This window comes from Lipophrys pholis (assembly GCF_963383615.2).
Source record: "Lipophrys pholis genome assembly, chromosome: 12".
NCBI classification, from domain to species: domain Eukaryota; kingdom Metazoa; phylum Chordata; class Actinopteri; order Blenniiformes; family Blenniidae; genus Lipophrys; species Lipophrys pholis.
Genome location: NC_137641.1, coordinates 12,460,288 through 12,487,984, shown reverse-complemented (window position 1 = coordinate 12,487,984; position 27,697 = coordinate 12,460,288). Strand labels below are relative to the sequence as shown.

The 27,697-nt window shown below is 41.9% G+C and overlaps 1 protein-coding gene across 2 annotated transcripts in view; it reads left to right on the top strand.

Annotated features, from left to right (window-relative positions):
* Positions 1-27,697, top strand: part of rxraa (retinoid X receptor, alpha a) — a 122,311-nt gene that overhangs the window by 28,231 nt on the left and 66,383 nt on the right. For both annotated transcript variants that reach the window (XM_080476914.1, XM_080476913.1), the window contains exon 2: positions 5,862-5,975. In XM_080476914.1, the coding sequence (XP_080333040.1) occupies positions 5,862-5,975 (114 nt within the window). The remainder of the gene's footprint in view (positions 1-5,861; positions 5,976-27,697) is intronic.

The following is a 27,697-nucleotide window of genomic DNA, read 5'->3' as shown; positions in this document are numbered from 1 at the left end:
GCCCAGTGCTCGTGTTCGTGTGTCTAGTAAGTGCCACACGATTGTCAAATGTGCATGTATAGGAATTTCATTTAAATGCCTGTTTGAGGAGGGGCTCTGCAAAGAGATTTGGGATATCCCGAAATCCTTTTGTGAACAAAAATCATTGGGAATCGTTAAGAGAGAAGAACATCCCTGCAGGCGGGAATTTTAAGTCACTGCCGAAGCGGATTTTTTTTATATAATTTGGCTAAAAATAACAAAAGCCTGAACTTTCTTTTAAGAAATTACCATTTTTCTTTCTATTAATTGCATATATGTTAAGACGCAGTCTCTTGTTTAACATATATGCGAGGAGTGTTATTACATTATGGGTGTATTCACACGCATCTACTTTGGTTTGGCTGAAGTGAAACAGAATAGTTTGTTTAGTTTGGCCCATTTGTGTCATTGTGAACGCTGTATCCACATCAAAAAAAAATAGTGATACGAGAGTTCTTTACTAAAACACAATACTACAATAAGAAAACAAAAAACTGTCTATCCCTCTTTCTACACTATCATTGTTTTTTTTTTTGTTGTTGTTTTTTTTACTGTATTTGTAGCCACCAGCCATTTATTCTATATTGTATTTTCACAGATAAATCTAGCTGTCCTCCTCAGCAGGCTTAGTACACCCCTGAACACACCCTGCAGTCAGTCGTCTGATTGAAAAGTCATATAATAAAGTTTTTTATTGAACTACGTATTGGACTTTTGGTACTATTGGATCAATGCCTCATTTAGATGATCATTCATTATCAAAGTGCTAGAGTATTGATGGCTTTGAAAATCTTAGTCAGCTTACAGATAATAAATTAGGACTTAATTTGAATGGAAGTTAGATTGTTAGAACCTTTAGATTGGTAATTGTGGATTGAGTGAAATAATGTTGATGGATGGGTAAAAAGAACTCATTTAAGGCTTTTCCATCCAGTCATCTTCTATATTGTTGTATTCATGTTGCTTGAGAAATCCATGAATGCTGTGTTTTTCAGAAGTGGTTATTATTGCTGCCGTTCCTTTTTTTTTTATATACATATACCAACTATTCCCCAATGACCGTGAGATCCATTAATTTTCTAATAAATGTTCGGCACGTTTCCCCTCGATTTCCTATCACCTTGAACTCAAGGTCACGCATGTAAGTTGAAAAATCCAAAACAGTTCAATTGTATAAAATAGAAAAGCAGTGGAGGACGATGGGGATAACAAACCAGATTTTTCTTCCAAATAAAATGTGAAAAAAATAAACAAGATATTCTCAAGGGCATGTGGAGATGTCTTTCTCGCCCAGGTTCACCTTCCCTCACATGCAACTTTGATGCTTCCTCGAGTATATGGTTGAAGGTGAAAGGCATTCTCGATGGTAACTCTAGCGACTGATGGCCCCCACAGGACCGTCCTTCCGCGCACTCTACCAGGACCTCATCCCCTGGAGTCTCATGAGGGAAGAGCCTTTTCTTTTATTGCACCTGGGAGATGCGTTAAAGGCGCAGTGAACTTTGACCTTGGGCTTGATCACTCTGGCAACAAAGGACACGAACAATTGGCATGCTTCTGGGGAACTCAGCTGCAATCCCCTTAAAGTCTCATAAATGTTTGATTTGATTTTATTCAAAAGATCTGGGATCTTGTAAAGTCTGAAAGCTCATTCCTTGATGAATTGGTTAAAAAAATTAAAAAAATAAAAGCTCCACTTTAGCCCTTATCAGCAGGCGTTTGTTGTAATGGAAAATTTACACACCTTTGTTTCATTAGACCCTTGTCATTAAGTCTTTCTTTTATTAGCCTTATATCAATAAAAAAACCTTTTCTTCATTAGTAGAACATCTCAAAGACTTGGCTTCATTAACGCAACGTTGTAAATGCTGGATGCGATTTCATTAGCAACCTATCTTTAATGAGGAAACCCCCAGCGTGTTTACATTGCTCTGATCCCCCCACGATTGCTGGTAAGGATAATACTGATTGGCTCTTCGTCGAAGAGGGGGAGGGTACAAGGCTTGACGCCCGAAGATTGGATCATGCACTTATTAAAGCCTGTGAGATCCTCGCTGGTTGGAAGTAATGAGCGAGATCAAACATTTCTGTAATCAAGGTCCTTGCAGGGTGCGCGAGCCAAGACATAATGATGCGGCGTGTTGGGGAAGATTTAATGACAAGACGTGTACCGACCTTACCGCTCATGACAGTGGATCCTCAACCTGCATGTACACGTCCGTGCACTTTCATCATCCACTTCAAGGCATGGAAAGCAAAGCCCTTCACTGAAAATGATTTATCACGCCAAATAAGAAAAAAGAGGGATGCGCGCCTCTCAAATCTGCAGTTTTTCAAACATTTTTCGCAGCTGTCAAGCTATCCAATGTGTCATGATTAATTCTTTGTAATCAAATCCGTCTCATTTAAAACGCAGCCTAAAGTTTCTCTTTTTTTTTTTTTTTTTGAGACGCGGAGATCGTGTTCAGGTTCCAACCAATTTGTACATATTTCTTGTGTTCCCTTCAAGCTTTAGGTGAAATTCCAAACCCTTTGCCTTGGCACTGCTCTGTCCCGTGGGAACATTATTTCTGCGGACGGCGAGCAGTGTAGGGCCGCTTCTGTGGGCAGAGCTGCTGTCTCCTTAGTTTACGTTTGATTTTGGAAAAGCACAACTTGACTGGGAGGCCGGGCTCGCGTGTTAATGCCCTAATGTTCAGTGACATTGCTCAGAGCTCTACAACATGTCATTGTTTGCCCTCCGAACCCTTTGTACGGCCAGGAATGCGCCGTGTTCGCCGAGAATTGTGTTATTTGTAGAAAATGTGAGTGTCCATGTCAAGACTGCTTTTTTTTGGGGGGGGGGGGGGGGGGGGGGGGGGACTTCCAAGACATTTGTCTTAGTCATGTGTATTAATGTGAGTCCCAGGAGGAGAACATTATAGGAAACTACAGTGAATGAAAAAGAAGTGTTGATTGGAATAGGTATTGTTAAAGTGTTTCACTCAGAAGCTTGGGAAGACAAATGTCTCATTTACATCCCTTTGTCATCACTTCCAATGTGTTATTTATAAGTTGATGAATTTGTTAAAGACCCAAAAGATGAATAGACAAACTACTGACACTTGTTTTGTTATTACATTAAGGTAATGTAGTAGTAATGTAATTGTTTGCTTTAAAAAACAAAACAATCAAATACTCAGACTTTGGGGTAGCGGATCTTGTTAACAAAACATTTCTTTAGGAGGCAATTTTTTTCTATTTTTAATTCTGACTTCATCTTTGTTCATTGATTCAAAACCTCTGATGTTCGTCTAAGAAAAACTGAAAGTCCATTTCACAGTATTAGTTTCTCTCTAAACAATATATTTAGTGATGTACTGGCTAAAGCTCCTCTGAGTTAATATTTGGAGTGTCGGTCTGGATTGTATTACTTGTTTGTATGCCTGGGAGTTATTGCACCGGGGTGATGACGGAGAGGCCGACAGAAAAATCTAATTTGGCAGATCACATTGAAATGATCTCAGCTGATAGATGGCATGGGAGCGGAGTGTAAAAACATGTTTGTATTAGAGGGTGAACTAATCCCATTAGAACAAATTTACAGCTTATTCAGAACTTAATCTCGCGCACACGCACGGTCTTGACTGAAGTCCAATCGACTCTTTCACTGTTGTTACCCAGGACAATTACGGCAAATTGTCATTCCGTTTACGTTCAAGCCTTAACCAACATGTCTTTACTCCTAATGATACCCCATAATACTTCTGACATTTCCCAACATCTGATAACACCAACATTGTTACTGCCTCTCCTCTTTAACAACATGCGGAGAAACAAGTTTGTTTCTACTTTAATGAGACGGTTAAAATACCCTCCTGGTCTGTTTTGCTTCATGCGCGTTGTATGGGATGATCTCAGTCTGCCTGTTTTCTGCTCTGGCTGGTCCAGACTTGCTTTGCTTTTTGCCCGTTTCTGTTTCATACGTAAGATTAATCAAAGCTTTGAAGACTTGCATTGAACATGAGAGCCCCCCCCCTCCCCATTCCCGCCCCTCGTCTCTTCCCCACTTCCCTCTGCACATGCACACTTGCACACCCATATAAGCAGAAAAATATCAGCATCCCAGACAGCTTATCATGGGGAACTAATTCAATATCCCTTTGCCTGTTTTAAATGTCACTCTCTGAGCTCATCTGGAGTGACATGTTTTTCATGGTGGAAATAAAGGAGCTTTATTGAGCTCAGAAATGCGGTGTTGAGTTGGGGGAAGGGGCTGGAGGTGGGCTCGTCTCTCTGCTCGTCTCGATGTCTGTTAGAAATCCAAAGGTCCTCATCGGGATCGAATAAACTTTAGATTCGTAAAGGTCTTCCGAAGGCCAGTACGATCCACCGGAGTTACCCGGTGGATAGATAAAGATGAGCGATTTCTCCTCTGATGTGAAAAGTACAATCAGGAATTTCCACTTCGGCTAAAAGCTTTCAGCGCAGTCGAGATGTTAAATACCAGTCATCGGCTTATCAGGAACTTCAGATTGTGTTAAAATGAATGCTTCTCAGTATGGTAGTTTTTATAGTCATTAAATAAATCTTCATTCGAACTCAATTTCTTTATTTTTTTTTATGTTTTCTATCAATTTTGAGGGATTAAAAAAAAGAAGATTACAGTGCTACAATTCCAGAAGTAATTTGCAAAAAAAAAAGTTTCTATTTTTAGAAAATCTGGTTCTTATGTTGCTTTTCCTCTTCTCAGATGATGTCAGTGACTGTTGAGTCCTTGCCCGGAGGGGGGGGGGGGGGGATACAGCCTCCTCAGTTGCCTCATTGTGTCAGATAATGACTTCCCTATTGAAAATGACCCCAGTGACCCCAGAGACAGACAGTAAGACGGCCCCGTCCACCCCCTGGAGGCACCCCGACTCACTCTGGCATTTTGCCCAGCGCGGAGCCGCTAACCTAAAGTCCCGCGTGCCCTGACCACCCCCTTTGCCTCCCTTTCATAGTTTCCCGCCGTCAGCCGCGGGTTCCGTCTCATGTCCGCAGTCCACAATGTGGCTGACATGAGCCGGTGTCCGAGCTGGTGTGGTGCCGCTGGAGAGGAGGTTAGGGTGAGGCCGGCTGCAGAGCTGTAAATGTGAGAGGTTGGCTGGCTCTAACGCAGCACGGTGCTGGTGGAAAGTCTTTAACCAGTTTCTTCGTCGCTGTGTGGGTGTCAAACAAGAAAGCTTTTTTTTTTTTTTTTTTTCAGCTGGAGCTGGCGTCTCTTCTGTCCAACTGTGTCTTAAGGTGTCAAGAAAACACAGAATATTATAAAGTTTGCCACCGGTTTTAATTGTCCTTTTAACATTATGCTTCGCCCTTCAACTTTATTCACACTTTCTCTTTAACCGCCACGACTTTATTGTCAATTTTTTTAAATTTAATTATTCACATTTTGTTTTTTGTTTCCCTTTTCTTCTCAGTTTGTTAAATTTGCTGACATTTTACCATTTTACCTCAACATGTGGCGATTGAATTGTGGATCTGGATCATGTTTGATTGGCTATAGGTAGGAGAGGTACAATTTTGAGAGAGATCTTATATATTCCATAGCAAATCCAAAAGAAAGAGAGATTCACAACATGATCCAGATGTGTAGGAGGAAGACCTGTACCTTGGGTGGAGGACAGGTGGAGGAGTGAAAATTGCTCTGCTTGTGCCTTCTTGTTCTTGATGTTTCACTTTTTCAACATCTTCAACAAACGCGTTCTCTTTTCAACCTAACTACACCGTCCACAGCCATGCAGTCCGTCGGCTGCACAAAAGCTGCTATTTGTCTCCACCTCATCGTCTTTAATGTCCCGTCTTCTCTGTCCTTGCAGGGTTCTTGAAGCCCCAGTGCTCGTTGGCTCCTCCCATGCAGCGAGGTCGCCCAGGTGAGGTCTGTTCCTGCTTCAGCGGCATGTGTCCCCTCCATCAGCGTCGCATATCCACAGGTAAGACCCACTGTCTTAAACAAATCCCAAATACCTAAAATCCACGTTTTGCCAACGGTTCCTCACTAAAGGTTAAGCGTCATTGGGTTGACATTTTCACCCATCCAGCTATGATGAGAAACGTTTACTCTATATGTGCTGTTAATCACACATATCGTGACGACGTGCAATTAAACTAAACTTAGTTTAACAAAACAACTTTATTTCACCTGGGATAAACAGTAAACAAAAAAAAATAAAGGTTCAGAATATTTTCTCAAAGTGTAGATAAATTGACATAAAAACATTTAGGTTTGAGTAATATTGAACCTTAATATTTCAGAAACTGAGGACCAAAGCTTTAAATTTCCTTACACTCTTAGTCTGCTTTGGCATTATTTATATTCCAGACAAATCCAAGGTTGACATTTTTGCTGATAATATATGTATTCATGTAGTACACAGACACGCAGACATCGAGTGGCAGCAGTGTTGTATAGTCTATTTAAATACTTCCCAAAAAAAAAAAAGAATACAAGTGAGAATGACTGGTGTTGTCAGAGGGTGGAAAGTACTGCTAATTTCACTTACACACACGCTTTTGCTCATGCCACCGCCTGTGGTCGGGACTGTTCTCCGACGTTGGTTTTCATGATTAATGGTGTGTATGTGGAGCCCCCTTTGATGGACAAGTTAACAGAGGTGCCCCCCCCCCCTACTCCTCACACCCACCCCACCCCTTCTCCATTTGCCAGTTTCCATTCTACTCAACATTTACTGGCAAAATTTCACACAACTATTGTGGATGCGTATTGGTCTGTGTATATGTGTATATGCATGTACACTCGTACATGTGCATGTTTGCGATTGTCAATCATTTTACTTTTCGTTGCATTTTGCTTGAAAGGTGCTATACACATGAGCAAATATCTATTGATTGATTTGTTCTACCGGCAGCGCATCCTGTTTTTCTGACACCACTCCATATTCTTAATTCAACTGTATGTATCTGTCGTGCTTATACGACGATATATTTATCACTGCATCCCTGAGATCTGCTCAATCTGCTGCAAGCAGCTGCCCGTCCTGTGAGGAGAGCATGAATCATATGACAGGACAAAGTCAATTACACATTTGAAAAAAGATGAATTAGAAACGTCTTTTTAAACAAAATACCTTTTTTTTTTGGACGAGTTGTGAAAGGATGCCTTTGTGTACAGCCTTGTACATACATCTTCTTGAGCTGTTCGTAGTTTTAGAAGTATTTGCACGTGAAAATTAAATGTTTTTAGTCTTTGTCTTTGGACAAAAAAACAGTTCTGCTCCATGAGTTTCTAAACACAATCGGATCCATCTTTGGCACAATCTGAACTTGATAGGCAGAGTGAATCCTCTCTAAATATTTTAAAGCCTTTATCAAAACTGCCTTGAGGTCTTCTTATATCCCTAATCTTTAAATCATAATCCACATATCTGACATTGAACCTTTAACAAAAATAAATAAATCAGTGTTATGATTACACAAATCCAGCTCGCAGTTTGTTGGGGGTTTTTTTTTGTGTGTGCAACATTTTTCCCCTCAAGAAGCAGTGCAGAGTTGTCCTTGAAGCCATGTGACTATTCTTTTAAAAAAAGAAAAGAAAATGTGACTGGATAATGCCGTAGTATATCCCATTTGACTGTTGACGCTCGTTATTTGTCTGGATGACCTCCGTATGTCCTTCAGGCCTTGCTTATTGTCAGAAACGTGCGTCTGGAACGACACTTTGTCAACAAGAGTTGTAAATAAGTTGAAATTAAATTAACTGAGTTTTCATGGCCAAAATATGCTTAGAAGAGGTTTTTATTGTTATGTCTTCATAATAGTCTTCCAGTTTACATAGACAGTGCTTTTGTTCCCTAAGAGACCACATTGGGTTTTTCCTCTGTTAAAAGCACAGAGAGATGACAGTGTTGTATTTGGTGCTATATAAATAAAGTTGAATTGAATTGAATTCATTAAAAGAAGAAATAAACTGAAGGCAAGACGCAATTTAGAAAATTATTATGGATCAGACTAAAGGAAATACTGGACAGTCAGTGCAGCCATCCAATTACTAACTGGTACTCTTGAGAGATACTCCCACTGTGCAAACAAAACTCTAGAAAGTACACTTTCTATAGGTACTTATGAGTCCTGCCCATCAAACCTACAACAACCCGCTGTGGTGTGTCCAACAGTCCTCCGACCTCCCGAATAATCTGCTGTGATGTTTTGCAAACATACATTTTTCTTGTTTTTCAATACTTGTACTCAATGCTCTGTGTGATTTTTTTTTTTTTTCACATTTTATTTCAAAGAAGGTCTTTTTATATTCTTCACCTTAAGAGAGACATTTTCACTCACACTTCATCAAAACCGCTAAGTTTGAAGTGAGTCAACAAACGAGTCCGAGAACATGATGTTTTTGAACTTGTTCCAAATTTGACACAACTGAATTGAAGCACAGAGTTGACGTCATGTCTGTACTGTTTTTTTCCAGGCTGTTGAGTGAATTTGCCGTGTTTGGGGGGAAAAAAATTAAAAAATACTGAGCCTGATATGGCCTGGACCTGGTACCAGGGCTTCCTGGGCGTTAGGTGTTAAGATGATCATCTTAACACTTTGAATTGGCAAATTCAGTCTGGGATACCTAGCCTGAATGAGCAGGGTGGACATAATCCCCATCAGCATCCGAAGCTAGAGAAGTAACACATTTTCTAAATGCATGTTTAAAAAAAACAATAACACCAAGAGACTTAATGCCTTCTTTTTTCATGTGGGAAGATTAGGCTTTTCTCGGCACAATGAGAGCCCGCTACCCCTTCTTCACAGGCAAATACTTTTTTTCATGGACGTGTTTCGGCACGATGAGGTGCACAGTTACTCCACCAGCCCCCCCCCCCCGTCTCCTTGTATTTTACACAGTTTATCTTGATTGATTGCCACATTTTTTACTGTCACAGCTTGTGGTGAGGGTGGATGTGTTTCCTGAACAATTTGGACCATCTGGATTAGGAGCGTAGTCTCACTCAACTATGTCAGAGGTTTACTTCTTTGTGTCGTGGCTATTTTAAGGCCAGGTTACTAGGATAGAAGTCGCTTTTGATTATTTGGTCTGTCTTTGACTCAGTGGCAACAGGATAAGAGGGAAAAGCTGTTTAAAAAAGTTTAATTGTACAGTCTTTCCTTGTTGTTGCACCGTATGAAGTGATGCAGCTAAATAGCAGCATGCGCCTCCAGTAAAAAAGAAAAGTCGATGCATCTGTGGGTGGACAGCTGCTCCGGAGTCGAAAGTTTGCAGACCCTGTAATGACCATGGGTCTAATTATGGAACGTGTTACTATAAATCTACCAATGTCCACAGTTTGCGTGGGATTGTCTTCCAATTCAGCAGCTGGATGAGAGCCGCAATGACAAGCTTCTGTGGGGAGGCGCGAGGCGTGCAGCGGTGACTGAGCAGGAGGTTTCTGGGAAGGTTTGTGAGCCTCGCCCGGAGCAGTGGAAGTAGTTTTGGGGGGGGGGGTTAGCGGCGATCTGCTGAACTCCAGGCAGCACACTGATGTGGCCAGGCTCGGGTTTCAGCGGTTTTACATTGTTTTGGCTTTTCAAAAACAAACTCTTACTGGAAAAGGACCGTGAGAAACGTAGCGATGGCGGGAGTGTTTCCACAGAATCGTTTTCAAAAAAGCAATCATTTAATGTTTCTTTTTCTTTTTAAGAGTAAAAGAAATCGTGATGGGAAAAGATTTTTTTCTTTCTTTTTGGAATTGCTGCACATGAGGTAGGAGAGAGAGAGAGAGAGAGAGAGAGAGAGAGAGAGAGAGAGAGAGAGAGAGAGAGAGAGAGAGAGAGAGAGAGAGAGAGAGAGAGAGAGAGCATTGAAAGCAGGGCTTCTTGAAAAAGGGCCTTCACAATGCGAGCCTTGTGCTGCGATTTGGTCTGTCCTCACCGAGCTGAGCAGAGGAATGGAAAAGATTATCCGCAGGAATGTCTGGGGTGCCCTCAAACGGAGCGGGCCGCGTGACTGGCCAATAGGAGCGAGGCCTTGCAGAGCGGCGGGCTAATTTTTTCCTGATGAACTCAGCCGCCTGCTCCACAATGCAGTCTGATTGCCAGGGCTGAACTCACATATGGTCTGTGTTTGGAGGGTCCAAATGACAAGACCGATTCTGCCTGGAGAGAAAAAGGAGGGGGGCGGGAGAGTTGGACAGAGATGATTATTAGTGGCTGGCCCTCTTCTTTTTTCCCCCCGCTTTTTATTTCATTACTTTTCGACTGGCGCTCCGGAAACATAATCTGACTGTCCTGTGCTCCCTGCTGCAATGATCCTACCAGGTGTGATATTAGCTTTGTGATGCATTGCTTTTTTATTGATTGCCTTCGATAAGCACCAATTATCCCCAACGCCCGGCCGCATAAAGTATTCAATGCAGTCCCACTTTATTACAGTGCTTTAGAATTATCTCATTGTCTCACAAATGCTGCCAATTAATTTGGAACGCGCTCACTATTCAGAGTACTTGGAACGAGGCGCCATTGCCCCTCCGCATGGAGTGGATCCAGTGTAATCTATGGGGGAAAACTCTCGACCGAAGGCTCTCTCGCTCAGCACAAGTTGAATGTGTACTCATTGTTTTTCTATGTGTGCTCTTTAGTATTAGCACGGCGCTAATAAGCCATGTGGTTGGCCTCCGGAGAGAGGCCGCATGTGTTTGTAGACCTTGTGGTCACACAGCGGGGTTTCGGACTAGCGCTGTGGAGGCTAAAGATAGTGGTTCTGAAAAAGGGGGAGTAAGGGGAGGACTGACGTTGAGTTAAAGTGGCTCCCGGCTCCTCATATTTCCCATTGCGGGGTCCTGCAGAGGTGAGGAGGGTCACAGAGAGGGAGCTCGTTAGCCTCGATGCGCTTCCCGCTCCCCGAGCTCTAATTGGCTGGCCGGAGTCGGTTGCTCTCCCCCCGTCTGCTTCCTGTTAGGTCAAGAGCCACAGGAGCTGGAGGATACAGAGCTGCCATGTATTCGGGGGGGGGGGGGGGGGGGGGGGGTACTCGTCGGGACACAGTTTATTTTTAATATACAAACTCTGACTATCACAGCTCGTCTCATGAAGCAAGTCCGCCCCTCTGCACTGACACACTTATCTCTCTTTTTTTTTTCACTGGTATGTGGTTTGATTAAGACCATAAGGCTGGAGTCTGTCATTACAGTGATAAAAAGTGCCAAACTGTATAGTTAATTAGGTGTTTGAGTTTATATGAAACCCATCAGATACCGTGAGGCACGTCCACTGTGGTTCCCAAGATGCACTGCCTCCTCCATGCTGGAGAAGATTTTCGAATTTGAAAGATTTCTAACTAAGTGGGTGGGAGGCAGAAGTTTAATGAAGTGAAGTTGTGAAGAGTTTAATCCCTCCTTGAGATCCTCATACATAAACAGGAAAAACACTAAAATCTAAATCCAGATTGATTAGTGCTCCTGTTCTTGCTAAAATTCAGGCCTTTGTTCCAGGGATTTATTTTTATTTTTTTCAATGCAATTGTTTTTGGAGCTGTTTAACTTTACTGCATTTTGGATTAATCAACGACATACAGCAAAAAAAGTACAATGAGAGATCAGCTAACAGCAAGCAAGAAAAGAGTTGTAATTAATTTGAATTTATGTTTTCGATTGCATTGGCTATGACATTTCATTGAACTTCACATCAACCAAGTTCCAATCACTTCTAACTTTTTGAATGTTATTGTTTCTCTACAGCAACTGTTGGGTCACTGATGGTTTTTAATTTAATATAGATACATTTGCTGTTTGCTCAAATAATGAGACAGAAGATCTTCAGTATGCAATAATGGAAAGTGTGCACTGTATGCACTTTTGTGTGCAGCTGAGTGTAAATAACATTTTTCCTCCGATGATCCACATTTTAGTTGTTGGCTAAACTGCAGAATCAATCGATGGAAAGCAATTTTATTTACTTTTAAGTGGCCATGCATTTTAAGAAACATGCATTTGTCGGACGAGGAGTGGGACTGAGGATGTTGGTCGAGAGAATTTCGAAATTTAAGTTTATTCAACAAACATGAGCGTCAGTAGCATGCAGAAGCGGCACCGTACACAGTTTATTCATTTGCTCGAACAAAAGGTTTTGAAGGATGTTACAGTGGTAAGTGTCACTGGTCAACTGTTAGTGAGGAATATATATTATAGAGCAAAATACAATGATTTTGGCTGCAAACAAATATATCTGGTCACTAGGGTTTTTCCCCCTCTTTTTTGAATCCAAAAAATATGTTGTATCTTTAGTCCTCTTCTATAAAATAAAGAGGACTAAAGATACAACATATTTTTTGGATTCAGAGTAAGTCCCTGTAGAACCGAGGTGAACTGCTAACTGGTCAGAATAATCTGTGGGCAAATTTCGATGAATGGTACATTATCTATTTTTAAATAAATTGTTATTTATTACAGGAGCTTCCTCAACATTATTTGCCATTTTGAAGAGTTAGTGATTACAGTTTGCATTGATAGTTTACTTTACCCTAAAGTAGGAGTGAATTTAGAGCCCAATATGTTTGGCTTGTGCATGCTTCATACTCTAATAAATTCTCAGCTGTTTCTTTTATCAAATGGGGATTCACAGGATAGCCATAATTATGTATCCATCGTATCCGGTGGGATTCCCCCAGCAGATGACATGGCCTGCGGTGGCCGGCTGCCACCGCAGCAGCAGTGAGGACGCTGCCGCCGAGGCGGAGGTCTCCGTGCTTGTACAGAGCGACGGCTGCCATCCATGGTGGGTCACCAGAAATCAGAGCGACGAAGCCTTTGATAACTCTCTGATCCTTTAATCCCTCGGCAGCACCATCATGGTGAAATGCTATATCATTGTCACAGTGGCGAGCGAAGGGGAGCAGGCAGCCTGGGACACTGGGTGATGTACACAGAGGGTTCACATTCCCCGCTCTGTACTGTCACTGTCATCTCAGCGGTGTGACGGAGCGTGCGCGAGTCAAAGGTTGCGAGTTGAACTGGAATATTTAACTGAGATCAAATCCTCAGTGGCTCTTATATTGAGTTAAAATTTGAAGCACAGTTGTGCAGAGGAAACAAAATTTAAATTTGAATTATCAGGAGAACAGCATAATTGAATGTCTAATGAATAATAAAGTGCAATACAGCTTTATCCATTGTTCCTCTCCTCTTTAATAATGAGAAAGGCTCGAGTAAAAAAAAAATCTTTTTTTTGTCTTACATTTGCTGTCTGTTGCATTTTTTGTTATATTTAGATTGTTTATAATTTATTCTCTCAGAGGCCGTTTACACACACGAGGTGAAATTTAATTCTGCTGTAGTCTATCCCTTCTCTGAGTTTATCCTGACCCCGTGAGTGAGATTAACAGTACAGTGTGTGATGATTTGCATCTGGAAATGAGAAAGAAGAAGAAAAAAAAAAAGGAAGAGGAATCCTGCATTTTTTATTAACATCAATTAAACATGAATAAGCAAGTTCTCATTCTTCAGGCCCCATGTTGCCTAACACAGAACAGTATGTTAATCACAGCGAAGCACGTCGGGTTCCGCTGGAATATATGGGCAAATTAACCACCGGCATGAATATAAATTAATGTGTACGTCTTAACCTAGATATCAAACTCCTCGGTTCAATGTGCGCCATAAGATAGCTGATGGAAACATCACAATCAAGCTGTGGTGCCACTGCAGCTTTGTTTTTTTTTTTTTTTGTTTTTTTTTCCCTAGCTCTTTAACCCTGATCCTGAGTGCTGTGTTTACATCAGAGAGGCTGACAGAGTGTCGAGGGGCACTGGCCTCATCTAACCGCAGATAAACATCGGAGCGCCGGGGTATGAAGGAGTTGCGTGTGTCGCAGAGTAACAGTAAGGCGAAGCTCGTGACGCACTCCGTGCTCCACTGTGCAAACAAACAGTGGCAAATGTGTTCTTTACGTGTGGGAAAATGCGCTACGGGATGGGATAAATCATACATTGCACAAAAAAACTCTCAGCTCATGATGAAAACAAAGAAAAAGACACGCGGTATGATGTATGATCATGATCAGCAACAGGAATGCAAAAGAAGACATCGTTTTGAGGAGTGCCATCCGTTGCGGCGCCTATTTTTGTTTTTCCTCCTGTTTGCTGAGATGATGGACAATCCGGAAAGTTTGCTTTAAGGCATCTGGATCAGTAGAGAGCAGCAGCAGGGCCAGAGAGGAGAAGAGGCCAATATCTGTGATTTATTTATCAAGTCTTATTTTCTCCCTTGAACCATGTGTTTCCTGTTGTTATGCTTTGCTTGCAACATCCAATGGTGCTTTAGTCACGATGAAGAAAGACAGGACCAGAAAACAGAAGAATTTTCTGGGGGACCTTTTGTGTGCATAAAGTTTAGACACATGTACAGACATGTACTCTCAAATTGTGTGACACTTTAGCATTTTTCTAAATCATTATGATATTGTTCTGGAGGCTGCACCGGGGTGTAGCGTTTAGCGCTCGCATTCAAAGTGAGAATCTCTCCAGTTTGTGTGCAGGTTGTTCGGTGTGGCGTTTGCAGTTCCTCCCTCTATACGTGAATGGGTTTTGTCCTGACACTGTTTGGCTCCGAAATCCAAAAACATGCATTTGAGATTTAGTGTGTGTGACTGTCTTTCTCTTTGAGTGATGGATGGACATCACCCTATAAAATGTATTAACATTATTTTCCATCAAGCTTGAATTGGCGACATATGTCAAGCTTTTTCAAACACGCTCTTTGCTTAAAATTTAAGTAATACGGTATGTTTTGCCTTTAACTTCTAAAACAATTGAAGCACAGTTGAAAAAATTCAGTTTTTGAGAGTTGTATTCCATATGTGAGACAACATTATTTCTGATATGTTCATACCCCTGGTGAAAGCGCACAGTGTTGTGTATGACGGTTCACCACAAAATGAAGTGCTGGAAAACAGATCATAAAGTTGGACTGTTCATTTAGAAATTGAGTTGCTGGAGAGGCTAGATTTCTCGTTTGGTCTGGGAGTGACTTGGAGTCCCCCAGGAAAAGCTTGAGGAAGTTGCTCGGGGACAGAGATGTTTGGGCCCATGGATGGATGATAAAAGAAAAATCAATATCTTAAGAAAATAAGATACCCCTGAGGCTTTGAAATAAATTCTGATGTCCCTTTTTCACAATGGAAGCTTATTTTGAGGGCCAGTTGGTGTAGTTGGGGCATTAGTAGAAATGGACCAGCTTTTTTAGACGTTAAAAATATCAAACCAGGTTGAGAAAGTCTGAAAACTGATGGAGATATCGGTTTATAAGTTTGTACACTTGTTGATGTTCATGTAAGATTTAAGGCAAATCTGTGGTAGTCAGTCTTGACATTTGTCTAAAATCTGTTGATTTGATGTAGACTGACCCACTTAGGATCTTGTTTGTTCACTGGCCTGTTTGTTGAGGAGGGTTGTTTTTTTTTTTCGTGGACCTCAGGTGTCCTTTCAGAGCTTCAAGCTGTCAGTGTCAGTTGGGGCTGTTCCCTTCTTTTCTAGGGTCAGCTGGCTCTGTTCACCTCGATGGGAAGTTGAAGGGCAACGGCAGCTACACATCATCAGGCTCTGTAAGCCCGGCCTCTCAACCCCCAGAGGAGGAGAGGCAAAGGGGAGAGACTGTCGGGGATGTTTGAGGTGGGGTGAGGAGTTAGCAGAGGGGAGTGAGGAGGGGGAGGCGACTGTTGGTATTTTGACGCTAAAGCGATTCGACACGCTTGGCATTATAGCCGGCTTGGCGGCAGGAAGAAGGAGGGAGAGGCGGTGCAACCGAGCGCTTGATCCGAATGTCACCGAAGCCGATCTCATGAAGTGGAAGGTCAGAACCGCAGCACCTGCCGCCCTGGCTCAACCAGACCCCGCCTTTGCAATCCCCGCAAAGGGCGATCCCAGAAACGAGGAGTCTCGGAGGTGGAGTACACAGGGTCACATAGGTCTGTAGAAGAGCGCACGGTGGGCAGGTGGACAGAGGTCGGCCTGGCGAGGCTCCGACCTCTCAATGTCACGTCTGTGCAGCTGCACAGCAACAGGCGCAGCCGAGTGTGCTAATGTGTGGCCAGTACATGCTGCGATGTGAGAGGTGGAAGTGGGGGAAGAAGTGTTTTTAAGTCCCACGTGCTCCGTCCTCAGAGGGCGCTTGTTGTTGAGGTGCGTGGAGAAAGAGAGGAAGAGGTGGGAGGGAAATGGTAATGCAGCAGCTAATGGAAATGTCTTGTCAGGACTTGGTGTTGGCCTGAGAAGCCGATGGTCCTCGCGGAGTGGACGGCGTGGCCGCCCTGCAGCTATAGCCACTGTTTTACCAAACAAACAGATGAACAATGGCGACATAAGAAATCTCAAAGTCAAAAAAAGAATGCTCATTAAACATCAATCCAGCTATGATTAGGGAGTGATTCTTGTATGTTGCTGACTCAGTACCTGCGGCGTCTTCAACTGTGTTTAACAGAATAGTTTCATGTCATTCAGAGGAAATTTCACCAGTTGAATCCTTATTCTATAAAGATTTTTACAGGGATTTGTACAAACGTCAGACATTGAATTCAATTTGACCTCATGTATTCTCAAAAGGGCTTTGGTCATTCGTCGAGTCAACTTTTATATCGCTTGTATTTTCTGTGTATTTTTTGTGTTATTGCCAAGGAAAGTTCACATTTTTCAATTTCGTGAACTCTGGCTTTACACAATAGATGAAGTATCACTTCATTTCAAAATGTCTCCAACCGTTCACAAACATTTTCATATAACTTTTAGATTTACTTTACTTTTTTTTACTTTTGTCTTTCTTTATGCTAAAAAAAAACAATCAGTATGTTTAATAATATTTTCATTTGAACAGAAGTGCCAAATTTATTGGCATCATAAACTGTATTAGACAGTTATTACAGCTGCTTTACACATTCTTTTAAAACTAGTTAAATATAAACATCCTTAAGTAATGTTCGGCTGAAATGACCCCTTTTGGCTGCTCCTTGGGCTACTGGAGTGTTGGCAGTTCCACTTTATTATAACTTGGCTCGTGTTTTAATTGTTTTGGTCATCCTCTTTAGCAGTTATCATAACACAGAGCTTGCCAGAGTAATTATTGTGATCGCAATAAGACATGTCTTTATCAAGAGGTTGGTCACACAGGTTGTAAACAAGCTGACAGTTAAACCCGAGTATTTAAGGGGGCTTCATTGGAGATAAAACTTAATGTGAGCACCCTCACAGTGACAATTATAACAGTTCAGCTCCACCAGTGGCTGTAAACTGTGACAGATGCTTATGATAAGCTCTCCGGATGATCATTTCACTGTTTCCCTTCCAAATAAATGAGTTTCACCTTGAGATTGTGTGGGCGATCAACAGGTGCCTCGATGACGACTGTGATTTCACTAAATTGTAATTGTTCTTTTACTCGGCCATCCCCTTGCCCACTCTCCATTCTGTCTGGCCAAAGGCAGACCCGGGGCATTATCAGGGGTGGTTAGGGAGCCGTTGCAGAAAGCTGACCTTTCGTGTTTACCCATGCAGACGGCTCAGTCGATGCGACTGTGTCATGGAGTAGCGACTGCGGGAGAAGAGAGAGCACCAAACGCCACAGGGGCTTCATGTCCACAAGTCCATTACGGCCACTGACATTGAGCTAATTGACTGGCGTAGCTGTGCATCAGTGACGGCAAGACTTTGAAATGAAAAAAGGGAAAATAGACAGAGGAAATATCCAAAAAGAGATTGGAGTCAGCGCCAGAGGGGGGGGGGCAGGAAAAGTCAAAGTTAAAAGTTGATGGCTCAGCATTGACTTATTCATGGTTATTTATCAGATGTTTTGACTGTGGTTCAGTTGCCAGACCTTTATGAATCATACTGATAAGATTTCTTGCTTCACAAACTTTTAGGGTGACTTTAGGGGCATGATGTCGTTGCAGTAAATACATAATGCCAAGTCCTTAAGAGTGCAGTCGACCCTAAATTTGTGGTGTGTGCTTACTGGACTCTTTGTTTGAACTACCGGTGGAAATTTAAAAATAAGAAAAAGAAAAAAAAGCCATAAAAGAATCAGGTTTTCAACTTTGACGCCCTCTTTCTCTAAAAGTTAGTTGTAGAAACACACGCACGCACGCACGCACGCACACACACACACACACACACACACACACACTGGAATAAATCATTTATTGCAAATCTCCCACAGATGTGAAGAGACTCAAACATATAGACATTTTTCTGTTTGACCCATAACCACTTTTTCATTTTATGTTCTACAGGCTTTCAGGATTTCTTTCTCCTTTTAACGTAAAGATTTTTTTTTTCCCCCGGTTTCAAGTCAAGGCCATTTAAGTAAAATATTGAAAATAACATAAAGTACAACTTCAAAGCCAAATGACTCCATTTAAACTCAAGACAGCTTAAATGATTTTCAGATAGGAAAGAAATAGAAGTATTTCTTAGGCTTGCGGTGATTGGTTACTGAAGGGAAATGAACTGCCGCGTCGAGTCAGGCAGGAACGTTTCACTTGGAAAAACATAGTGAATTACATCATTTCCAAATGTAAATATCTTTCCTCTATGGTGGCTCGTATTTTACTCCATTGGTTGGACGCCATGAGAGAGGAGAAGTCAAAGGCACAAAAGCAGTTTGATTGGATGTATTTTAGTGTTTTGTGGTCTGATAAGTGGTTTTGAAGAAAGGGAAGTGAAGTCATGCTTGAGGAAAACTGTGAATGTCCAAATGAGCAATGAAAACGTAGCTTCTGAAACACTACTGACTGAAGCTCAGCTCCACACTAAAATCTAACCCTGCATGACCATGATGCATCGCAGCTGCAAATTGCTCTTAATTTGAGCCTAATTACCCTCTCACTGGTGTTGCCATAGGGTGAAGATTGGACTTTCCTCTAAAAGGCAAGATTCCTCCACTATGTCTATCACTGGGTTTCGAGTGAGCTCTAGTTTAGACAGAGTTTGAGAGATCCTACATTAAAGCAGGTTTGTCTCTGTCACTATGGCAACACCCATCGTGTCTGGTGGTCGCTCTGGAAACGGGTGATAGTTTAGGTAAAGGTCAAATTACCCCTGGAATGGTGATCAGGTAATTACCAGGCCAACCAGGTAATTAGTTTCCTGGCTCTCTGCTCTTATTGTTACTCCAACTACCTGTCAACCCACCTACACGTGTTCCAATGAATCAGCTGTAATATTTTCAATTGGCAGAAAATGGGTCAAGATGACGGATTTGGGTTCTTTGTGGCTCAGACTTCATATCAGAGGTCACATTGACCAAATATTTTTTTTTGTCACTGATTGGATTTTTTTCCCCCCAAAGCTGTCTTTCTTATTGATTCAATTACCAATGGTACATCTTCTGTGGGGGACTCTCAAAGTCAAAATGACAGCCAAAATAGAAAGTGTATCGTAGCCTCAGCTTCATACATGTCATAGGTGTGTCTTCATTTCACACTGCACCTGCTTTCTCCATTCCCCCCTGAGGCTGCTGAAGGCTTACCCAGGAAGGAGTTAATCATTTACGTGACAGTTTTCCACTAAAATAAAAATATGAAACCATCTACCTGTCCTGGAACATTTAGTTCTTGCCTATCTGTTAATGCTTGTCAAGTTGAGATCTTTACAACATAAGGGTAGAGGCTTTGTGCCAGAAAGAGGAGCTACTGCTGGCTCAATGCATCAGCTTTTTTCAGGCGTTGTGTGTATTTGCAGTTATAACTGTATGTGTAGAGTGCTTGCACTGAAATGCACACGTAGGCTTGCGTACATATGTACTGTATTTAAAAGCTTGTGTCCTCTTCATCTCGCTGCCAGCTGTGACAGACTGTATTTCAGATTTAGCGTGCGCCACCCAGGCGAGTGATTAAAGAAGAGCCGAACAGAGCCGGCGTCGCTCATCGCCATACAAAATGACTCGTGCATCTCTCTGCTCAGGCGGTTTGTTTTCTACTTCTTTCCTACGTTTGGAGTTCATCAGGATGTGATGCTAAAGCACCTTTATGTCAGAGACGTAATGGGTGGCAGCAGCTGCCTGTAACCCAAGCTGATAATGAGCATGTATTTGTGTTTATTTAACACCCTCCATGCCATCTGTTCCATGTATTGTGATACACACACAAACAGAGCACGTGTGTATGAGCCTGATGATTACACAACAACCAGACTTTCTTTTTTGTGTGTGTGTGTGTGTGTGTGTGTGTGTGTGTGTGTGTGTGTGTGTGTGTGTGTGTGTGTGTGTGTGTGTGTGTGTGTGTGTGTGTGTGTGTGTGTGTGTGTGTGTGTGTGTGTGTGTGTGTGTGTGTGTGTGTGTGTGTGTGTGTGTGTGTGTGTGTTTGTGCTCGGGCGACATCAGCTGCTGCTGATCCGACACCAGCATAACGTTTTTATTATTCAGACTTCTGCTTTGTGGCAAATCAGGCAAAAACCAGTCAGGATGGGCACCAAGTGTTAAATACACATGAATCAACGGAAGACTAGAAAGGGAGACGCGTGCACAGTCGCATGTCTGTGTACAGATGTGCACATAAGTGGATTTGATTAACATGAACTGGAGCATACGTAGAGGACGAATGTCTGCTGACACCATCATTCTGAAGACAGGCGTTCGCTGAGCTTCTGTGCCCTCCATCTGTCTGTCACGGGTCAGCAGGGTTAAAGGAGCATTTAAAGCTTATGGGAAAACAAACAAGTCTATTATCACTGATGGTGTCTCTGCGTTATGTGATAATGAAGCATGTGTTGATTTTTGCCCTTCACTACCTGTCCACATAACCATTATTCGTGATCTTGCCGCATTTAGCACGTGGGAGTGCAGAAATTAATTCTCGAGCAGAGAAACGCTGTTACATAATGATCCTAACCTGAAAAGTACTCTGTTCTCTGAGCAGCCGGCTAAAAACAGCTTTCATAGCACAGCTTTTACAGCACTTTGTTATCTGACTGCATGAGTTATGTCTTAAGATGGTGATACAGTCGAGAGATCAGAGGTTCACCTGCTGTTATTGGCTGGGAAAGTGTCTGGCTGATCTTTTATCTTTCAGAAAATTTGCCAATATGTAACCCTGTCGTCGACGAGCTGCATCTGTGTATCAGCAGAATTCAAAACAGAGCTATAGCGATCATTTACATAACCTGTAAATACGTACTTTTTTTATGATACTTCAGATATCTTGCATGTGTTGCACTTCTGAAAATGCAACTCTGCACCTGTAGTGTGGGCTTTCTGTTTAATGTTTCAACCCTCCACTCCCAACCAACATTTATTTAGTTTGACAGATAATAAAGTCCTATATCAGTGACTCGCTGAGTGATTAAGTGATTGGATTAGTCAATTTATGCCATCAGCTTACCAAGTGCATGAGTAAAAGTTAAATTAAAAGCTTGCATAGTCCAGCCTTGTTTGTAGGCTGAGCCATAAACACTCGGACTCATCTCAAAAGCATCCTACTTTTTTCTCTCTGTTTTTTTTTTCTTCTTTTGTTTCTCATTGGTAACAATTACGTTTTGTTGGCTGCGACATTTTTAATTTCAATAGATTCAAGGGCACAAGGAGAGTGCACCGGATCATCCTTAAATAGACTTACGTGACTGGAGTACCTTGCAAGGTTGTTAAATATTGCTAACTCAGGGGGTAAAAGCTCGCACAATTCACTGATTGAATCACTTACGAAACAGGATATTAATGTGAAGTGCATTTTTGAACAGGGCTAATATTTTTTGAGGAAAATCAGCTGATTGTTCCTGTGCAGACTCATGGGCATGTTTTCAAATGTACTCAGTGGCTGCTTTGACTCCATTTTTTTTATGGTAACTCTGCATCATTGATTTAGGGAATCATATCTTTAGAAATACAATGTAAATACATGTTGTTCATGTTAAACATAGCAATTAATCTAAAGTTCTCATGTGCGCCGAATCAGGGTATGTACGAGTTGTATTAGTGTCAGAAAAGATCAATGCTCATACGAGATTTGATGATTTTGTTTTTCCATGAAATATCGACAGATTCCATGAAAGTTTTCACCCAAGACACCAAGTTTCCCACCGTCAGTGAACCAGAAACCAATGTCCAAATTGCAGACAGACATGGCTCAATAAACAGGGCAAACCCATCCATGGATTTGACATACATTTTAGAACTTTTCTCGCGGTGTAGCTTGCATTTAGACTCAACTGAATTAGAGTTCTGTCTTCAGGAGAAAGAAGAAGTGTCTAACATGTCTAACTTCATTCTCAGCAGAGGCTGTATGATGACAAATAATAGAGATAGTTCATCCTGAGGTTTATACTATTCATCAAACAGCATGAGTGATGCAGACCGCTTCATTCCTCTCAGCACTGTTAGAGGAGGAGGAACATGTGGGTGAGTTCTACCAACTCACTTATTAATACGGATGTTAGTGAAGGAAGTGTGTGTGCAAGGGTTTCATTGTTTGAGGTTATGGTTTACATGCACATCATAAGATTGTGTAACATCCCCAATCATGTTTTGCAGTCTCTCTCAATTAAGTCTTTAATGAATCAGCCTTTATGGGGTTTGAAGTTAGTTTTGATAAGTGCAGAAGGTAAAGCCAGTACTTAGCTCTCGCTAGATTGATTTTACCAGTTCCCCCGCTGTGATCGGATTGATACACAAAAGAGTAGATTAAAATCCCCCATTTCAGAAGGTTCCCGAGCAGCAAGTTCTAGAGAAAGACTGTTTGATAGTTTGCCAAGCTTCAGTTTGCTCTCTATTCCTGACAAAGAGGTAGGATTATCTAGTTGCATGACTCAGGACCTGAGTTTGGGTCTCGACAACTGATAGCATTTATATACTGTTAAAAATCAGCTGTACACACACCGCTCTGCTGCGGTCACACTCTTTTGTTCAGTGCCTGCTCACAAGCTGCAATGTCTCGTTCTCTGCTCGACACCAACTGCACACTTCACCCATACATAGTCAATTTTTCATTTCTCTTAAACAAATCAAATACAACATTTGTCAAATTCAGAAAATGGCGGGTTGTTACCAATCCCAGTCGACATGAGACAAATACACTCTAAACAGGTGGTCATCACATCACAGGATCAAAAAGAGTGAGGACAATCTCACACATGTTCAACAACTCTTCGTGTCTTTTATCTGAGGGAGGAAACCAGAGTACCCAGAGAAAACCGTGTATAATATGGAGGCGGATTTCATCATCTGTGTTTTTCAGTTCTTATCCTTTGAGTGCTTTACAGGTTAACTATAGACACAAAAAAACTTTGACTTGGCAAAACAATATGTCTGAGAATATTGCACAAGAAAAGTAGAAATAGAAATCTTCACTTTTTGTTTGTCGGTGTCTTTCATAATTCAGTATGAAACATATACCTGTGTAGAATATGAGACAGTGCAAGCCTGTGATGTTCTTTGTGTTCAACATTACAAGTCTCTCAGCTCTGCAGACCAGGGAGACAAAGAATCCTGCCTTGTAGTTTGTGTATGAAGACATGCCTCCAATCACACATGACAGGAAGCTGAGTTGCACAAAATGCTTAAAAGGAGCGTTTAATTTCATTGCTCACTCTCTCAATAGAGCATGTAATCATGTGTTCTAGGTCTAGACATGATATTTTACACACACAGTACCTGTGTTTGATTTTCCTGACTTTTGACAAGAGTATTTGCAGTCCCATTCATTAAATCATTGATTCCCAACCTGAGTTATGGGACCCACTTTCAGGGGTGGGAGAGATCACAAGTGGCCCCTGAGGCTTTTTCCGCTTTGAGGTTGTCAAATTTAGATTTGCACATGTCAAAGAAAATCATAAGAAGACACTTTTAAAATGTAGAGTTTCCAATAGCTTCTAGTGGGTGTGTCCACTGATTGTTTGGCTTGTTTTGGGGGCAATCAGAGATTGTAGAGGGGGTCCAATGCAATTTGTGGGTTCTGGGGCCCAAGAAGGTTGTGAGAAAGTGCTATTCAATGAAATGTCAACTGATGAGAAAATGTTTAATAAAGTGCCAACCACTCTGATTTCCAAATATACGTATGAATCCTACGCTTCCTTAAAAATTACATTTCTTTCATTACTTTTTGCACAAATTGTAGTTGAAATTTGGCAGGAAAAGTGGTGGACAGAAAAGTACTTTCCATGTCAGCTTGCCCTTTCATCTTCTTTTTTTTTTCCCTCTTACTCTTGCTTGTTTCCCTCTCCTTCCTCCATCCTGCTTCCCTTTCTCTTCATGCGATTAGTCCTGAATCATGTCCCAGTCGATGTACTTCTCGGCCAACTAAGCCAATAAATACGGTGGACGTGATTGATCCTTCTGCCTGTCTTGTTTACACGGCGTGTGCTCGCCTGCACCCGAAAGAGACGTTGACCTTTCACACTCAGGGCGGCTCACCCCCTTTATCTCGCATCATTGTGCAGCTGACGAGTCAATCGCGGCCCAGTCATGTGGGAAGGTGTCTCCGACAGCTGCGGAGGACCACGCGGGCGTCTGTGTATGCAGGGACGATAAAAGAAACGGAAAAGAGATGTTTGAGACGCGTGAGGGCTTATTTATTGAAGGTGGCTGTGGCTTGGGGAGGCAGGGCCGACGTTCCTCCGTCATTAATCAACTGCTGCGTGGACCTTGAGGCCGCCGGCTCGCTCTTCTGGTCAACTCTGGAGTTCAAAGGTCGTCTCCCAAGCTTGTCTCCAATCTGTACACGTATAAATGGGCCGTGTTTGGGATGATGCTTGTTGTTGTGTCAATTAAATGGATGGTTGAGTCAGGTGGTCGTCTTTTTAAAAAATGACTGCGAGGTGTTTTTTTTTTTTTTTTTAAATATGTATTGCTATGTGTCAGCTGACTTTGGTCCATTTTGTTGAGACTTGCTGCGGTTGGATTGTAGATTACTCATTCTATCCAACAAAGGTCAAATGAACTTGGACATTAAGCTACTGAGTTCTATTTCTAAACTCTGTTTGTCACAGTACGTATAACAGTTTGTTTTGTGGTCTACCTCAAAGCCAGCTCACTTTTGCAAATCAGTCAGCATTAGCCAATACCACTCGTCATTGGTGTTTGAAAATCTAAGATAGCTCTTGTTGTATTACTTACTGGAACTTGATGGTCATAACTAGTCACTGCAAAAGTAACAAGTGCAAAATAAATGAGTATTAAAAAAAGTTAATATTGTAAATGTGCTACATTTCTTTTCTCAAACTTTGTGAAGGACATCCATTGTGGTTCATTGTCGTGCTGTCAAGGCATTTCTGAGCTCCAAACTACGCCACAACACGGAAAATCCAACGTGGAAACGTGCAGCTTTCACTCTGCAGCAATTATAGTAAAGGATGTAAAAGTTAATCTCTTTATCATGTGATTCAGTCTCGCACTGTTGAGCCGACCCTCTGCGATTGGCCTGCTGACCCCTGAAACCCGTCTCGTTCACCTGCCCCTGCTAATCTCACCCGCAATAGTGCACTTGTTGGTGTTGCACTTACTTCCGACCATACGGATGAGTTCGGGCCGGCTTGCTGTCGAGCAGCAGTGCTGTGAAAGAAGCTGACCTCTTGACCTCTTCCTGTCCATTAAAATAGTTATTCAAGAACATATTCTTTAATTCGTACCATCCTCTGCCATTCGCCTCCTCTGCTGGTTTTTTTCTTTTTTTTTTGTTTTTCTCCCAGCACTCTCCCTGAGGTATAAGGAAAATGGAAAAAGTGAGTGAAGCAAATAAAAAAAAACACAGAACGAGAGCTGAGATATTCTACAGGGGATTGTGGGAACTCACTGATAAAGCCTTGCATCTTAATCCATCCTAAGGCCTGTCTTACGGTGTACTATGAGCTTTTATGTGATCATTAAGAGTGTGTGCTCGTATGCACACCCACACGCGCACTTGAGGTTGGGGTGTGTGTATGTGGCTCTGCGTATTTGATATGTTAATGTTTTCTTTTTGTGCATTCACTCATGCACGAGTCCACTTCTTTTGAATCTTGTATTTCAAGGCTCCTCCAGATCCTCAGATATCAGCCGTGGAAACTCGCCACACCTCTTCACTTTTCAACAAGGCCACTACGCCGCAAGTGCATAATGACTTGTTTTATTACTCATAAGTGCATTAAAAGCACTAATTAATGCGGTGCAATTCCGCCTCTAATGCAGTGCTCAAGGTATGGATCGCTCTCCCCCTTCCTCGCTCTCAGGTTATTCCTTCAGCTCCCTCGCTCCTCCCTGAGCTTTAGTGGAATTTGGCTGATGTACGCCGAGGGGAGGAGAGGAAGGAGGCGCTCATCTTGTTTCAGAGCTTTATGACTCTGACGTGTACGTCTGTAATTGCGGTTATGGGTGATTAAACTCTCGATGCCCCTCAAGATCCGCAGCCAGCTATCAGTCAGCGTCAGGCTGAGTGGCGCTGCGCTGTTCTCGGAGCTTCAGATTGGTTCATGTGAATGTCTGTCAGACAAAGCCACTTCATGCCACTCTGTACCAATACTCCGTAAAGGAGCTGCAAGTCATTAGTATAATAATCAGGTTCTCATTAATAGGATACTTTGAGTTTACTCAATCCTTTTTCAGAAAATAAGAACAAAGCAATATCCTCAGACCCTTGAGCATTATCATTCACTTTGTGTTTATTCTCTACAGCTGTATTGAACTCCAGGAAGCACAGAAATATCAGTGCTTTGGGAAAGGGCTTTTAGATATTTTCTGTAGTTACAGGACTCAATTGATAGTTTTCCTAAAAGTACAATTGGGTTGTGATGGGTATAATCTGCAAAAGACTGATCAGGTTTAACCTTGACAAGACGAGGCAATTCAGAAGTCAGAAGTCTGAAGACTTATGAAGCCTGAAACATGAGAAGACAGCGTGTTGAAAAATGCCGATCAAATGACAATCATAGCGTATTCATCATTGCCAATTTCTGTTTTAAATTTGAATGGAAATTCCAATTCACTAATCTGTTTTAAAGATAAACTTGCTTGCAATACGGGCACCGAATCCAGTCGGTGATGCATATCTTTCCGTTTTTTAAACCAACACACACCCGATTCGCACTGCTCTTGAGATTTTTAAAGCACCTAAGTTTCTTATGATGCAAGGCTCTTAAGTACAAGTCATCTCATATCATTAAAAAAAAATGCTTCATCAACCTTTTGCAAAGTATTGCTTGTTAAAGTTTCCAACACATAGATTTATGGGTCTTGGGCATTTTTGATGTAATGCTATTTGGAATGAATAGGTGTGCAAAATCCGTCTAGAGTTTAACAGTGTTGATGTTGAATTTGTGACTGTGAAATGTGAAAACTAGAACGGTTTTACCTCTCTCTTGTTGATTGATTAATCTTCTAACAGGTTGTTTCCACGTCGGCTATATGTTCTCAGGATTGAAGCGACATGGGAGAGAAATGTTGTTTATTATCAAATCCAAATATAGAAGTTGTGTGTGGGTGGATGGAAGTCGGGTACTGGAATGGAGAAGCACTTGATCATTTTGTTTTATCTGTATGTTTGTGCGGAGTGTGCTTTCATGCTTGCTCTTGTATCTATTCAATGTGTTTGAATTATATTGGGGGGGGGGGGGTGGTAGCCTTGAGGCTGAGGCCTGATGCTTGCTGGTCTAATTGGCATGTTAATCATGTCTCTGTGGGTGGGATTTGAGCGTGTGTGTGTTTACGAAAGATCTATGACTTATCTCTAGAGGCAACACACGACCGCTGGAGTCTTGTCCTCC